We start from the raw sequence: 14,048 nt of genomic DNA on the forward strand, positions 1-14,048 counted from the left end.
ATGGACACTATCAGATCTCTCTCTCTCTTTCTCTTCCCCAACTCTCTCTCTCTCTCTCTCTCTCTCTCTCTCTCTCTCTCTCTCTCATATGGTTGGTTTAGAGCCAGGGAACTCAGGGATAGCGGAATACTGATTGTAGCAGAGAATTGGCATGTAGTGGGATGAACATGATATCTGTGTAGTTATCATGCTCTTGAGTGGTGTATGCCTAAGTATGTCTACTGGATAATTACATTACTCAATCAGGAATGTCTTTGAAAGCATTACAGACATTGCAGCAATAGATTGTGCGCTACAGACGACCATAGAACAGATCTACCATTTCTTAGATTCGATTTCAATGAGAATGACAGATCTTTAACCCACATGTCTATGTGAATTTGTCCAAAAAGGTACACATTTCAGCTGTTAATGGAACCGCACCCTAGCAGGCTATTGTTGCATCTATTTTCTATTGCAAACTTTCTAAATGTCGACAACAACAACAACAAAAAATCACTGGACAAGTTACCCCGGAAACATAGCTAATGATTCCACTCATAGCAAGCCCACCCCAGTGGGTTTCTCCTAAGTGGTTTATTGCGTTGTTCCTGGACACACCTACAATTATGCTCCAAGTGACAACGGCAAACTGAGACGGAGTTTTTGGTGGCGACACAGACAAGAGGCGCTTCTGGGTCATTCACGTGTGAAATATTTAGAAAACAGCGCTGAGGTAGAGAAACGTTCTCGGTGCTAGTAATTTCGTTCGTGTGTCGGTCCGCTTGTTATTTATTTTCAGGTATTCGGTAACACATGGAGCGTCAGGACACTGTTAACGATTGAGAGCACTTGGTGGAGGGCGAGAGAGAGAGAGTGGGCGTCCGCGAATCCGCTTCTTGCCAGGGGTGTAATCATTAGTCAAACGTTTTGGAACGAAACTCGTTTATTCCAAACGGGAAACGGGAGTTTCTCAATAGGCACATTTAGGAAGGTCCTTCCCCGTTTCGTTCCATTTTCTTTCCGTTTGGTTTCTAGTGAATACACCCCTGGCAACGCTCCGAAATCACAAGTGAGACGCTCAAGCTAAACCAAACGTAATCGAACTGAGACTTAACATATGGTTCAAACAGAGGACTTACTTCCCGGGACAGAGAACCGTTTGGAGCCGAAGTCATGAAAGCACAGGTGGCAGAGTAACCGCAAGACATCGAGGTAATACATTTTACCCCCCCCGGATCTTTTTTGTTTGTTTACACTGTAGTGTTTACAAGAGGGAGTTAATAAACTCCCCTTCCGGTGGGATTGAGATAGACTTCTGTTTTAAAATAGTCAGCAGCAGTAGTCAACAGTTATGTTACATACACTGGATAGGTGCAGTGAAATGTAGCTTTACAGAGTCAGCCATAGTACAGTACCTCTGGAGCAAATAATGGTAGATGCCTTGCTCCAGGGCACATCGACAGACTCCCCCACACCCCTTGTTGGTTCGGGTATTCGAACTCGCGACTTTTTAGTGACTGCCCAATGCGCTAACCGCTAGGCTACCTGACACTCATGTAATGCCTTATCGGCAGCCCAGGTTTTAAAGATTTTATTTATACCCAAGATAAACACTGAACGTTTAGCAGATGTTACACGTGTTTAGCAGATGTTATTGCGGTATGTGACCCAATACAATCTGATTTGAGAGTTATTACTTTAATACACAATGTTGAAAACATAACATGGAGAATACATGTTGCTGTTTAAATTAAATCAGTCTCACTCACATGCCATCTTTTGTCACAATACTGTATGTCATTTAGATGTGGGTCAAGTTGCAGGGAGACGATGCACTCAAATCAGTACAAATCTGAACACGCGTCAGTAGACGGATACAGTGCATCTAACTATTGCAGCCAAGGGCCACATTTATGTTGAGGTCTTCATTTCAGTTGAAAACTAATAGGTGCTTTCAATATGTCACGTGAATAGGGGGGACAAGGGGGCTGGGGGCGGGGCTGGGGGGGACAAGGGGGCTGGGGGGACAAGGGGGTGGGGCGGGGGGGGCAAGGGGGCTGGGGGGCAAGGGGGCTGGGGGGACAAGAAAGCACAGCTTTCTCTTGAGCTCACATTTAAATGTGGCGTGGACTCGACAGCAACTGACATGGTACTCCTGATCATACATACTCATAATCTCTGTTCAAAAGTAGAACACTATTTTTAGGGAATAGGGTAGCTTTTGGGATTCGGACCTGTGTTTCTACCTGTAGCTGTACAGACTTGTGAGCATGTCAGAGTGGCTGGCTTTGACTCCGCAGCTTGCAGACTTAACTCTGTAAAAGTGTACCTAAACTCTGTAAAAGTGTACCTAAACTCTGTAAAAGTGTACCTTAACTCTGTAAAAGTGTACCTATGATATGAAACAGTAGACCCTGATGAATTTCTACATTTTCTGTGATTCTGTCTGATTTGATCTTCCTCCTCTTCCTCCCGTCTCTGTTTCCTTTTACACACGGTTCTTTGCTGCAGTCTTTCCTCCAGACTCTCTCTCTGTCTCTCTCTCTCTCTCTGGCTCTGTCTCTCTCTCTCTGTCTGTCTCTCTCTCTCTGTCTCTCTCTCTCTCTCTCTGTCTCTGTCTCTGTCTCTGTCTGTCTCTGGCTCTGTCTGTCTCTGTCTCTCTGGCTCTCTCTCTCTCTGGCTCTCTCTCTCTCTGGCTCTCTCTCTCTCTCTCTCTCTCTCTCTCTCTCTCTGTCTCTCTCTCTCTCTCTGTCTCTCTGTCTCTCTGTCTGTCTGTTTGTCTGTCTCTGTCTCTCTTCCATTTCCCATACCCGCTTGGCTTCCCTTCTGTAGTTCCCTACCTGCACCTATATCCCTCCTTCCGGCCATCCATCCTTCCTTGAGTCTCCCTCCATCCGGCAGCGCTGCCAACATGCGTCGGTTCAGCTCCGAGGGGTCCCTATTGAATATGGACTTCCTGCCGTGGAAGAAGGTGGAGCTTAAGGACCAGAACTACCACAGCCGGGACGGGGAGTCAGGCACCTACACCCCCCACCTGGGAGAGGACGAACTGGATGGGCGAACCACCTCTCTCCCCCCTACACCCACCATCCTGGAGCCTGAGGCCAGCCTTGGGAGGACACCGGGGAGGGGGGAGCTGGGCAAGGAGCACAGCGTCAGCGTGGAGAACGTCACAGAACTGGGGAGGCCAGAGGGTAAGGGTCATCTGCGAGTGGTGAACCTCAGCGACGGATGCAGGGCGTACAGTGACGGCCAGTTGGCGCCGGCGACTTCGGGTAGCAGCACAGAGAGCGTGGGCAGGCACGACCGGCCTCCGCCCTCTCCCTCGTACTCAACCTTTGACTCCAGCCCCTTTTCCTTCAAGTCACAGCAACGGTCCCACGCCAGAGCCAAGCTGTCAGCAGCCAAGCTACATCTGAAGAGCCTGTTTGGGCAGGTAAAGAGTGACGTGGGAGGTCAGGGTCACTAGAGGAGTGGGCTCTGACCGTGTGTTTGGTAATGTGTTAGGCTATTGTATGGGAATGAATAGCTTGTGTGTGTGATGGCTTTTGACTACTTTAGTTCTAGCTTAGTTCTAGATTAGTTCTATCTTAGTTCTAGATTAGTTCTAGATCAGTTCTAGATTAGTTCTAGATCAGTTCTAGCTTAGTTCTAGATTAGTTCTGGATTAGTTCTAGCTTAGTTCTAGATCAGTTCTAGATCAGTTCTAGCTTAGTTCTAGATTAGTTCTAGATTAGTTCTAGCTTAGTTCTAGATTAGTTCTAGATCAGTTCTAGCTTAGTTCTAGCTTAGTTCTAGCTTAGTTCTAGATTAGTTCTAGCTTAGTTCTAGATTAGTTCTAGCTTAGTTCTAGATCAGTTCTAGATCAGTTCTAGCTTAGTTCTAGATTAGTTCTACATTATTTCTAGATTAGTTCTACATAAATTCTAGTTCTACATTCGTCCTAGCTTTACCACTGAGTGAGCAGAGTTTGCACATTTTAGACCATTTCATTGGAGTCTGGTGAAATCTCTACCCCTCCCGGGGCACAGCAGGAGCTAAACTCCTGTAGTGTCCTGCACCCCCTGTAGTGTCCTGCACGCTCTGTGGTGTCCTGCACCCCCTGTGGTGTCCTGCACCCCCTGTAGTGTTCTGCACCCCCTGTAGTGTCCTGCACCCCCTGTAGTGTCCTGCACCCCCTGTAGTGTCCTGCACCCCCTGTAGTGTCCTGCACCCCCTGTGGTGTCCTGCACCCCCTGTGGTGTCCTGCACCCCCTGTGGTGTCCTGCACCCCCTGTAGTGTCCTGCACCCCCTGTAGTGTCCTGCACCCCCTGTAGTGTCCTGCACCCCCTGTAGTGTCCTGCACCCCCTGTAGTGTCCTGCACCCCCTGTGGTGTCCTGCACCCCCTGTGGTGTCCTGCACCCCCTGTGGTGTCCTGCTCCCCCTGTAGTGTCCTGCACCCCCTGTAGTGTCCTGCACCCCCTGTAGTGTCCTGCACCCCCTGTAGTGTCCTGCACCCAGTGGTGGAAAAGGTACCCAATTGTCATACTTGAGTAAAAGTATAGATACCTTTTAATAGAAAGTTATTTTAAGTGAAAGTGAAAGTCACCCAGTAAAATACTACTTGAGTAAAAGTCTTTGGGTTTAAAATATACTTAAGTATCAAAAGTCAAAGTAAGACAGAATGAAGGATTTCATATTCAATCACATTTACATTTTTAGTCATATATTCAAAGTTTGATTGAAATTATGCGTAACTCATTAAGCGCTCTTAAAATCCATAATTTTATCCTTTGTATAATAGCATCTGATCTGCTAAATGGCAAAAGCATTAAATACCAAGTTTGGTAGTGACAAGTCCTTCTCCTATTCCCCATGTATGTTGGCACACAGTTCAACCACAGTCTTTCCCAGAGGCAACGTTGCATGTTTTCTTGTGGCGACGATGACGGAAAAATATTGCTCAAACAGAACTTCCTTAAATGATATATTACGATTGGGCCTAAAACCAAGGAGGTCATACCGCTGAGGTGTGTGTGTGTGTGTGTGTGTGTGTGTGTGTGTGTGTGTGTGTGTGTGTGTGTGTGTGTGTGTGTGTGTGTGTGTGTGTTGCCTGCCTGTTAGTGTGTGACACATGCCGATGATTTAAATTTGGAAATAAACTATTGTGTCTCTATTTTCAGAGTCCCCATTCATCACACTCCAACTTGTTTAACCCAGAACAGAAAGAGGAGAAAGACCGGTAAGCTCATCAACGTGCCCGGGCATTGCATTCTGATGGTAATACTAAGTCAGTTTGGGGGGGACACGGATATACTAAAATATCCTCGTCACTTCATTGGTATTCAGTAACTGTCTTAGCAATCGCTCCGTACATTTCCTCCACTGTGGCCAATAGCACGGGGACGAGGTTTCTTTCAAAGAGGAAACTACGCAGGGAATAGGGTGCCATCTGGAACGACACAGGGAATAGGGTGCCGTCTGGAACGACACAGGGAATAGGGTGCCATCTGGAACGACATAGGGAATAGGGTGCCGTACGGAACGACACAGGGAATAGGGTGCCGTCTGGAACTACTAGGGAATAGGGTGCCATCTGGAACTACTAGGGAATAGGGTGCCATCTGGAACTACTAGGGAATAGGGTGCCATCTGGAACTACTAGGGAATAGGGTGCCATCTGGAACGACACAGGGAATAGGGTGCCGTCTGGAACGACACAGGGAATAGGGTGCCGTCTGGAACTACTAGGGAATAGGGTGCCGTCTGGAACGACACAGGGAATAGGGTGCCGTCTGGAACTACTAGGGAATAGGGTGCCATCTGGAACGACACAGGGAATAGGGTGCCGTCCGGAACGACACAGGGAATAGGGTGCCGTCTGGAACGACACAGGGAATAGGGTGCCGTCTGGAACGACATAGGGAATAGGGTGCCGTCTGGAACGACACAGGGAATAGGGTGCCGTCTGGAACGACATAGGGTGCCGTCCGGAACGACACAGGGAATAGGGTGCCGTCTGGAACGACACAGGGAATAGGGTGCCGTCTGGAACTACTAGGGAATAGGGTGCCATCTGGAACTACTAGGGAATAGGGTGCCGTCTGGAACGACACAGGGAATAGGGTGCCATCTGGAACGACACAGGGAATAGGGTGCCGTCCCGAACGACACAGGGAATAGGGTGCCGTCTGGAACTACATAGGGAATAGGGTGCCGTCTGGAACGACACAGGGAATAGGGTGCCGTCTGGAACGACACAGGGAATAGGGTACCGTCTGGAACGACATAGGGAATAGGGTGCCGTCTGGAACGACACAGGGAATAGGGTGCCGTCTGGAACGACATAGGGAATAGGGTGCCGTCTGGAACTACTAGGGAATAGGGTGCCATCTGGAACGACACAGGGAATAGGGTGCCATCTGGAACGACACAGGGAATAGGGTGCCGTCTGGAACGACACAGGGAATAGGGTGCCATCTGGAACGACACAGGGAATAGGGTGCCGTCTGGAACGACACAGGGAATAGGGTGCCTTCTGGAACGACACAGGGAATAGGGTGCCGTCTGGAATGACATAGGGAATAGGGTGCCGTCTGGAACGACACAGGGAATAGGGTGCCGTCTGGAACGACATAGGGTGCCGTCCGGAACGACACAGGGAATAGGGTGCCGTCTGGAACGACACAGGGAATAGGGTGCCGTCTGGAACTACTAGGGAATAGGGTGCCATCTGGAACTACTAGGGAATAGGGTGCCGTCTGGAACGACACAGGGAATAGGGTGCCATCTGGAACGACACAGGGAATAGGGTGCCGTCCCGAACGACACAGGGAATAGGGTGCCGTCTGGAACTACATAGGGAATAGGGTGCCGTCTGGAACGACACAGGGAATAGGGTGCCGTCTGGAACGACACAGGGAATAGGGTACCGTCTGGAACGACATAGGGAATAGGGTGCCGTCTGGAACGACACAGGGAATAGGGTGCCGTCTGGAACGACATAGGGAATAGGGTGCCGTCTGGAACTACTAGGGAATAGGGTGCCATCTGGAACGACACAGGGAATAGGGTGCCATCTGGAACGACACAGGGAATAGGGTGCCGTCTGGAACGACACAGGGAATAGGGTGCCATCTGGAACGACACAGGGAATAGGGTGCCGTCTGGAACGACACAGGGAATAGGGTGCCTTCTGGAACGACACAGGGAATAGGGTGCCGTACGGAACGACACAGGGAATAGGGTGCCGTCTGGAACGACACAGGGAATAGGGTGCCGTCTGGAACGACACAGGGAATAGGGTGCCGTCTGGAACGACACAGGGAATAGGGTGCCTTCTGGAACGACACAGGGAATAGGGTGCCGTACGGAACGACACAGGGAATAGGGTGCCGTCTGGAACGACACAGGGAATAGGGTGCCTTCTGGAACGACACAGGGAATAGGGTGCCTTCTGGAACGACACAGGGAATAGGGTGCCGTCTGGAACGACACAGGGAATAGGGTGCCGTCTGGAACTACATAGGGAATAGGGTGCCGTACGGAACGACACAGGGAATAGGGTGCCGTACGGAACGACACAGGGAATAGGGTGCCGTACGGAACGACACAGGGAATAGGGTGCCGTCTGGAACGACACAGGGAATAGGGGGCCGTCTGGAACGACACAGGGAATAGGGTGCCGTCTGGAACTACATAGGGAATAGGGTGCCGTCTGGAACGACACAGGGAATAGGGTGCCGTCTGGAACGACACAGGGAATAGGGTGCCGTCTGGAACGACATAGGGAATAGGGTGCCGTCTGGAACGACACAGGGAATAGGGTGCCGTCTGGAACGACACAGGGAATAGGGTGCCGTCTGGAACGACACAGGGAATAGGGTGCCGTCTGGAACGACACAGGGAATAGGGTGCCGTCTGGAACGACACAGGGAATAGGGTGCCGTCTGGAACGACACAGGGAATAGGGTGCCGTCTGGAACGACACAGGGAATAGGGTGCCGTCTGGAACTACATAGGGAATAGGGTGCCATCTGGAACTACTAGGGAATAGGGTGCCGTCTGGAACTACTAGGGAATAGGGTGCCATCTGGAACTACTAGGGAATAGGGTGCCATCTGGAACTACTAGGGAATAGGGTGCCATCTGGAACTACTAGGGGATAGGGTGCCATCTGGAACTACTAGGGAATAGGGTGCCATCTGGAACTACTAGGGAATAGGTGGCCATCTGGAACTACTAGGGAATAGGGTGCCCTTTGAGATGTACAGTAAGAAGTTCCATTTGGAAGGATGCCACCCTTGAGGTTGAAATGATACTGAGACAACCAGTTGTGGAAATGAGGGTGGTGTCATCATGGAATCAGATTCAACCACACCAAAACATACTCTTATCTTGTCATCTCCTTGTCTCCCCCTCTCTCCTTACCCCCCTCTTTCCCTGTCTCTCTCTACTTCTCATTGTCTCTCCCTTTCCCTGTCTCCCCCTCTCTCCTTACCACTCCCCTCTAACTGTCAACCCTCTCCCCGTCTCCCCCTCTCTCCATGTCCCCCCGCTCTCCCTGTCTCTCCTTCTCTCCATGTCTCTCCCTGTCTCCCCCTCTCTCCATGTCTCTCCCTGTCTCCCCCTCTCTCCATGTCTCTCTCTGTCTCCCCCTCTCTCCATGTCTCTCCCTGTCTCCCCCTCTCTCCATGTCTCTCCCTGTCTCCCCCTCTCTCCATGTCTCTCCCTGTCTCCCCCTCTCCATGTCTCTCCCTGTCTCCCCCTCTCTCCATGTCTCTCCCTGTCTCCCCCTCTCTCCATGTCTCTCCCTGTCTCCATGTCTCTCCATGTCTCCCCCTCTCTCCATGTCTCTCCCTGTCTGCCCCTCTCTCCATGTCTCTCCCTGTCTCCCCCTCTCTCCATGTCTCCCCCTCTCTCCATGTCTCTCTCCATGTCTCTCCCTGTCTCCCCCTCTCTCCATGTCTCTCCCTGTCTCCCCCTCTCTCCATGTCTCTCCCTGTCCATGTCTCTCCCTCTCTCTCCCTGTCTCCATGTCTCTCCCTCTCTCTCCATGTCTCTCCCTGTCTCCCCCTCTCTCCATGTCTCCCCCTCTCTCCATGTCTCTAATATATATGTCTCCCCCTCTCTCCCTGTCTCCCCCTCTCTCCATGTCTCCCCCTCTCTCCATGTCTCCCCCTCTCTCCATGTCTCTCCCTGTCCATGTCTCTCCCCCTCTCCCTGTCTCCCCCTCTCTCCATGTCTCTCCCTCTTACCATGTCTCTCCCTGTCTCCCCCTTCATGTCTCTCCCTCTCTCCATGTCTCTCCCTCTCTCCCCTTCATGTCTCTCCCTCTCTCAATGTCTCTCCCTCTCTCCCCTTCATGTCTCCCCTCTCTCCATGTCTCTCCCTCTCTCACCCTTCATGTCTCTGTCTCTCCATGTCTCTCCCTCTCTCCATGTCTCTCCATCTCTCTCCATGTCTCTCCCTCTCTCCCTGTCTCTCCCTCTCTCCATGTCTCTCCCTCTCTCCCCATCTCCATGTCTCTCCCTCTCTCCATGTCTCTCCCTCTCTCCCCATCTCCATGTCTCTCCCTCTCTCCATGTCTCTCCCTCTCTCCCCCTTCATGTCTCCCCCTCTCTCTCTCTCTCCCCTGTCTCTCTCTCTCTCCCCTGTCTCTCCCTCTCTCCACGTCTCTCCCCTGTCTCTCTCTCTCTCCCCTGTCTCTCCCTCTCTCCACGTCTCTCCCCTCTCTCCCCTGTCTCTCCCTGTCTCTCCCGTCTCTTCCTCTCTCCCTCTCTCCATGTCTCTCCCTCTCTCTCTCCCCTGTCTCTCCCTCTCTCTCTCCCCTGTCTCTCCCTCTCTCTCTCCCCTGTCTCTCCCTCTCTCTCCCCTCTCTTCCTCTCTCCCCTGTCTCTCCCTCTCTCTCCCGTCTCTTCCTCTCTCCCATGTCTCTCCCTCTCTCTCCCGTCTCTCTCTCTCTCCCCTGTCTCTCCCTCTCTCCACGTCTCTCCCCTGTCTCTCTCTCTCTCCCCTGTCTCTCCCTCTCTCCACGTCTCTCCACGTCTCTCCCTCTCTCCCTGTCTCTCCCGTCTCTTCCTCTCTCCCTCTCTCCATGTCTCTCCCTCTCTCCACGTCTCTCCCCTGTCTCTCTCTCTCTCCCCTGTCTCTCCCTCTCTCCACGTCTCTCCACGTCTCTCCCCTCTCTCCCTGTCTCTCCCGTCTCTTCCTCTCTCCCCTGTCTCTCCCTCTCTCTCCCGTCTCTTCCTCTCTCCCATGTCTCTCCCTCTCTCTCCCGTCTCTTCCTCTCTCCCTCTCTCCATGTCTCTCCCTCTCTCTCTCCCCTGTCTCTCCCTCTCTCTCTCCCCTGTCTCTCCCTCTCTCTCTCCCCTGTCTCTCCCTCTCTCTCCCGTCTCTTCCTCTCTCCCCTGTCTCTCCCTCTCTCTCCCGTCTCTTCCTCTCTCCCATGTCTCTCCCTCTCTCTCCCGTCTCTCTCTCTCTCCCCTGTCTCTCCCTCTCTCCACGTCTCTCCCCTGTCTCTCTCTCTCTCCCCTGTCTCTCCCTCTCTCCACGTCTCTCCACGTCTCTCCCCTCTCTCCCTGTCTCTCCCGTCTCTTCCTCTCTCCCTCTCTCCATGTCTCTCCCTCTCTCCACGTCTCTCCCCTGTCTCTCTCTCTCTCCCCTGTCTCTCCCTCTCTCCACGTCTCTCCACGTCTCTCCCCTCTCTCCCTGTCTCTCCCGTCTCTTCCTCTCTCCCCTGTCTCTCCCTCTCTCTCCCGTCTCTTCCTCTCTCCCATGTCTCTCCCTCTCTCTCCCGTCTCTCTCTCTCTCCCCTGTCTCTCCCTCTCTCCACGTCTCTCCCCTGTCTCTCTCTCTCTCCCCTGTCTCTCCCTCTCTCCACGTCTCTCCCCTCTCTCCCCTCTCTCCCTGTCTCTCCCGTCTCTTCCTCTCTCCCTCTCTCCATGTCTCTCCCTCTCTCTCTCCCCTGTCTCTCCCTCTCTCCACGTCTCTCCCCTCTCTCCCTCTCTCTCCCGTCTCTCCCCTGTCTCTCCCCTCTCTCCCTCTCTCTCCCTCTCTCCATGTCTCTCCCTCCCCTCTCTCCACGTCTCTCCACGTCTCTCCCCTCTCTCCCCTCTCTCCCTGTCTCTCCCGTCTCTTCCTCTCTCCCTCTCTCCATGTCTCTCCCTCTCTCTCTCCCCTGTCTCTCCCTCTCTCCACGTCTCTCCCCTCTCTCCCTCTCTCTCCCGTCTCTCCCCTGTCTCTCCCCTCTCTCCCTCTCTCTCCCTCTCTCCATGTCTCTCCCTCTCTCTCTCCCTGTCTCTCCCCTCTCTCCCTGTCTCTCCCGTCTCTTCCTCTCTCCCTCTCTCCATGTCTCTCCCTCTCTCTCTCCCCTGTCTCTCCCTCTCTCCACGTCTCTCCCCTCTCTCCCTCTCTCTCCCGTCTCTCCCCTGTCTCTCCCCTCTCTCCCTCTCTCTCCCTCTCTCCCCTGTCTCTCCCTCTCTCCATGTCTCTCCCTCTCTCTCTCCCCTGTCTCTCCCTCTCTCCACGTCTCTCCCCTGTCTCTCTCTCTCTCCCCTGTCTCTCCCTCTCTCCACGTCTCTCCCCTCTCTCCCCTGTCTCTCCCTGTCTCTCCCGTCTCTTCCTCTCTCCCTCTCTCCATGTCTCTCCCTCTCTCTCTCCCCTGTCTCTCCCTCTCTCCACGTCTCTCCCCTCTCTCCCTCTCTCCATGTCTCTCCCTCTCTCTCTCCCCTGTCTCTCCCTCTCTCCACGTCTCTCCCCTGTCTCTCTCTCTCTCCCCTGTCTCTCCCTCTCTCCACGTCTCTCCCCTCTCTCCCCTGTCTCTCCCTGTCTCTCCGTCTCTTCCTCTCTCCCTCTCTCCATGTCTCTCCCTCTCTCTCTCCCCTGTCTCTCCCTCTCTCCACGTCTCTCCCCTGTCTCTCTCTCTCTCCCCTGTCTCTCCCTCTCTCCACGTCTCTCCCCTGTCTCTCTCTCTCTCCCCTGTCTCTCCCTCTCTCCACGTCTCTCCCCTCTCTCCCCTGTCTCTCCCTGTCTCTCCCGTCTCTTCCTCTCTCCCTCTCTCCACGTCTCTCCCCTCTCTCCCTCTCTCCCCTGTCTCTTCCTCTCCCGTCTCTCCCCTGTCTCTCCCTCTCTCTCCCGTCTCTCCCTCTCTCCCCCTTCATGTCTCTACCCCTTCATCTCTCCCCTGTCTCTCCCTCTCTCCCTCTCTCTCCCCGTCTCTCTCTCTCTCTCCCTCTCTCCATGTCTCTCCCTCTCTCCATGTCTCTCCCTCTCTCCATGTCTCTCCCTCCCTCCCCCTGTCTCTCCCTCCCTCCCCTGTCTCTCCCTCCCTCCCCTGTCTCTCCCTCCCTCCCCTGTCTCTCCATGTCTCTCCCTCCCTCCCCTGTCTCTCCCTCCCTCCCCTGTCTCTCCCTCTCTCCATGTCTCTCCCTCTCTCCATGTCTCTCCCTCTCTCCATGTCTTTCCCTCTCTCCATGTCTTTCCCTCTCTCCATGTCTTTCCCTCTCTCCATGTCTTTCCCCTGTCTCTCCCTCTCTCCCCTGTCTCCATGTCTCTCCCTCTCTCCATGTCTCTCCCTGTCTCCCCCTTCATGTCTCCCTCTCTCCATCTCTCCCCCTTCATGTCTCCATGTCTCTCCATGTCTCTCCCTCTCTCCATGTCTCTCCATGTCTCTTCCTCTCCCTCTCTCCATGTCTCTCCCTCTCTCCCCCTTCATGTCTCTCCCTCTCTCCCCCTTCATGTCTCTCCCTCTCTCCCTCTCTCCATGTCTCTCCCTCTCTCCATGTCTCTCCCTCTCTCCATGTCTCTCCCTCTCTCCCCCTTCATGTCTCCCCTCTCTCCATGTCTCTCCCTCTCTCCCCCTTCATGTCTCTCCCTCTCTCCCCTGTCTGTCTCTCTCCCCTGTCTCTCCCTCTCTCCACGTCTCTCGACTCTCCCCACGTCTCTCCCTCTCTCCACGTCTCTCCCTCTCTCCATGTCTCTCCATCTCTCCATGTATCTCCCTCTCTCCCCTGTCTCTCCCTCCCTCCCCTGTCTCTTCCTCTCTCCCTCCCTCACCTGTCTCTCCCTCTCTCCATGTCTCTCCCCCTCTCCCTCTCTCCCCTGTCTCTTCCTCTCTCCCTCTCTCCATGTCTCTCCCCCTCTCTCCCTCTCTCCCCTGTCTCTTCCTCTCTCCCTCTCTCCCCTGTCTCTTCCTCTCTCCCCCTCTCCCCTGTCTCTTCCTCTCTCCCCTGTCTCTTCCTCTCTCCCCTGTCCCTTCCTCTCTCCCCTGTCTCTTCCTCTCTCCCTCTCTCCCCTGTCTCTTCCTCTCTCCCCTGTCTCTTCCTCTCTCCTCTCTCCCTCTCTCCCCTGTCTCTCCCTCTCTCCATGTCTCTCCCTCTCTCCCCCTTCATGTCTCCCCTCTCTCCATGTCTCTCCCTCTCTCCCCCTTCATGTCTCTCCCTCTCTCCCCTGTCTGTCTCTCTCCCCTGTCTCTCCCTCTCTCCATGTCTCTCCATCTCTCCATGTATCTCCCTCTCTCCCCTGTCTCTCCCTCCCTCCCCTGTCTCTTCCTCTCTCCCTCCCTCCCCTGTCTCTTCCTCTCTCCCTCCCTCACCTGTCTCTCCCTCTCTCCATGTCTCTCCCCCTCTCTCCCTCTCTCCCCTGTCTCTTCCTCTCTCCCTCCCTCACCTGTCTCTCCCTCTCTCCATGTCTCTCCCTCTCTCCATGTCTCTCTCCCTCTCTCCCCTGTCTCTTCCTCTCTCCCTCTCTCCCCTGTCTCTTCCTCTCTCCCCTGTCTCTTCCTCTCTCCCCTGTCTCTTCCTCTCTTCCTCTCTCCCCTGTCCCTTCCTCTCTCCCCTGTCCCTTTGTCTCTTCCTCTCTCCCCTGTCTCTCCCTCTCTCCCCTGTCTCTTCCTCTCTCCTCTCTCCCTCTCTCCCCTGTCTCTCCCTCTCTCCCCTGTCTCTCCCTCTCTCCCCTGTCTCTCCCCTGTCTCTCCCTCTCTCCCCTGTCTCTTCCCCTCTCTCCCCTGTCTCTTCCCCTCTCTCCCCTGTCTCTTCCCCTCTCTCCCCTGTCTCTTCCCCTCTCTCCCCTGTCTTTCCTGTCTCT

At 53.8% G+C, this 14,048-nt stretch overlaps 1 protein-coding gene across 1 annotated transcript in view; it reads left to right on the forward strand.

The window, feature by feature from the left end:
* Window positions 1-578: 578 nt before the first annotated feature.
* si:ch211-152p11.4 (regulator of G-protein signaling 3) overlaps window positions 579-14,048 on the forward strand; it is a 32,059-nt gene continuing 18,589 nt past the window's right edge. The window contains exons 1-3 of the mRNA XM_052469311.1: window positions 579-1,194; window positions 2,494-3,418; window positions 5,147-5,205. Coding sequence (XP_052325271.1) covers window positions 2,894-3,418; window positions 5,147-5,205 — 584 coding nt within the window. The 5' untranslated portion in view covers window positions 579-1,194; window positions 2,494-2,893. The remainder of the gene's footprint in view (window positions 1,195-2,493; window positions 3,419-5,146; window positions 5,206-14,048) is intronic.

This window comes from Oncorhynchus keta, chromosome 19 (genome assembly GCF_023373465.1).
Source record: "Oncorhynchus keta strain PuntledgeMale-10-30-2019 chromosome 19, Oket_V2, whole genome shotgun sequence".
NCBI lineage: Eukaryota > Metazoa > Chordata > Actinopteri > Salmoniformes > Salmonidae > Oncorhynchus > Oncorhynchus keta.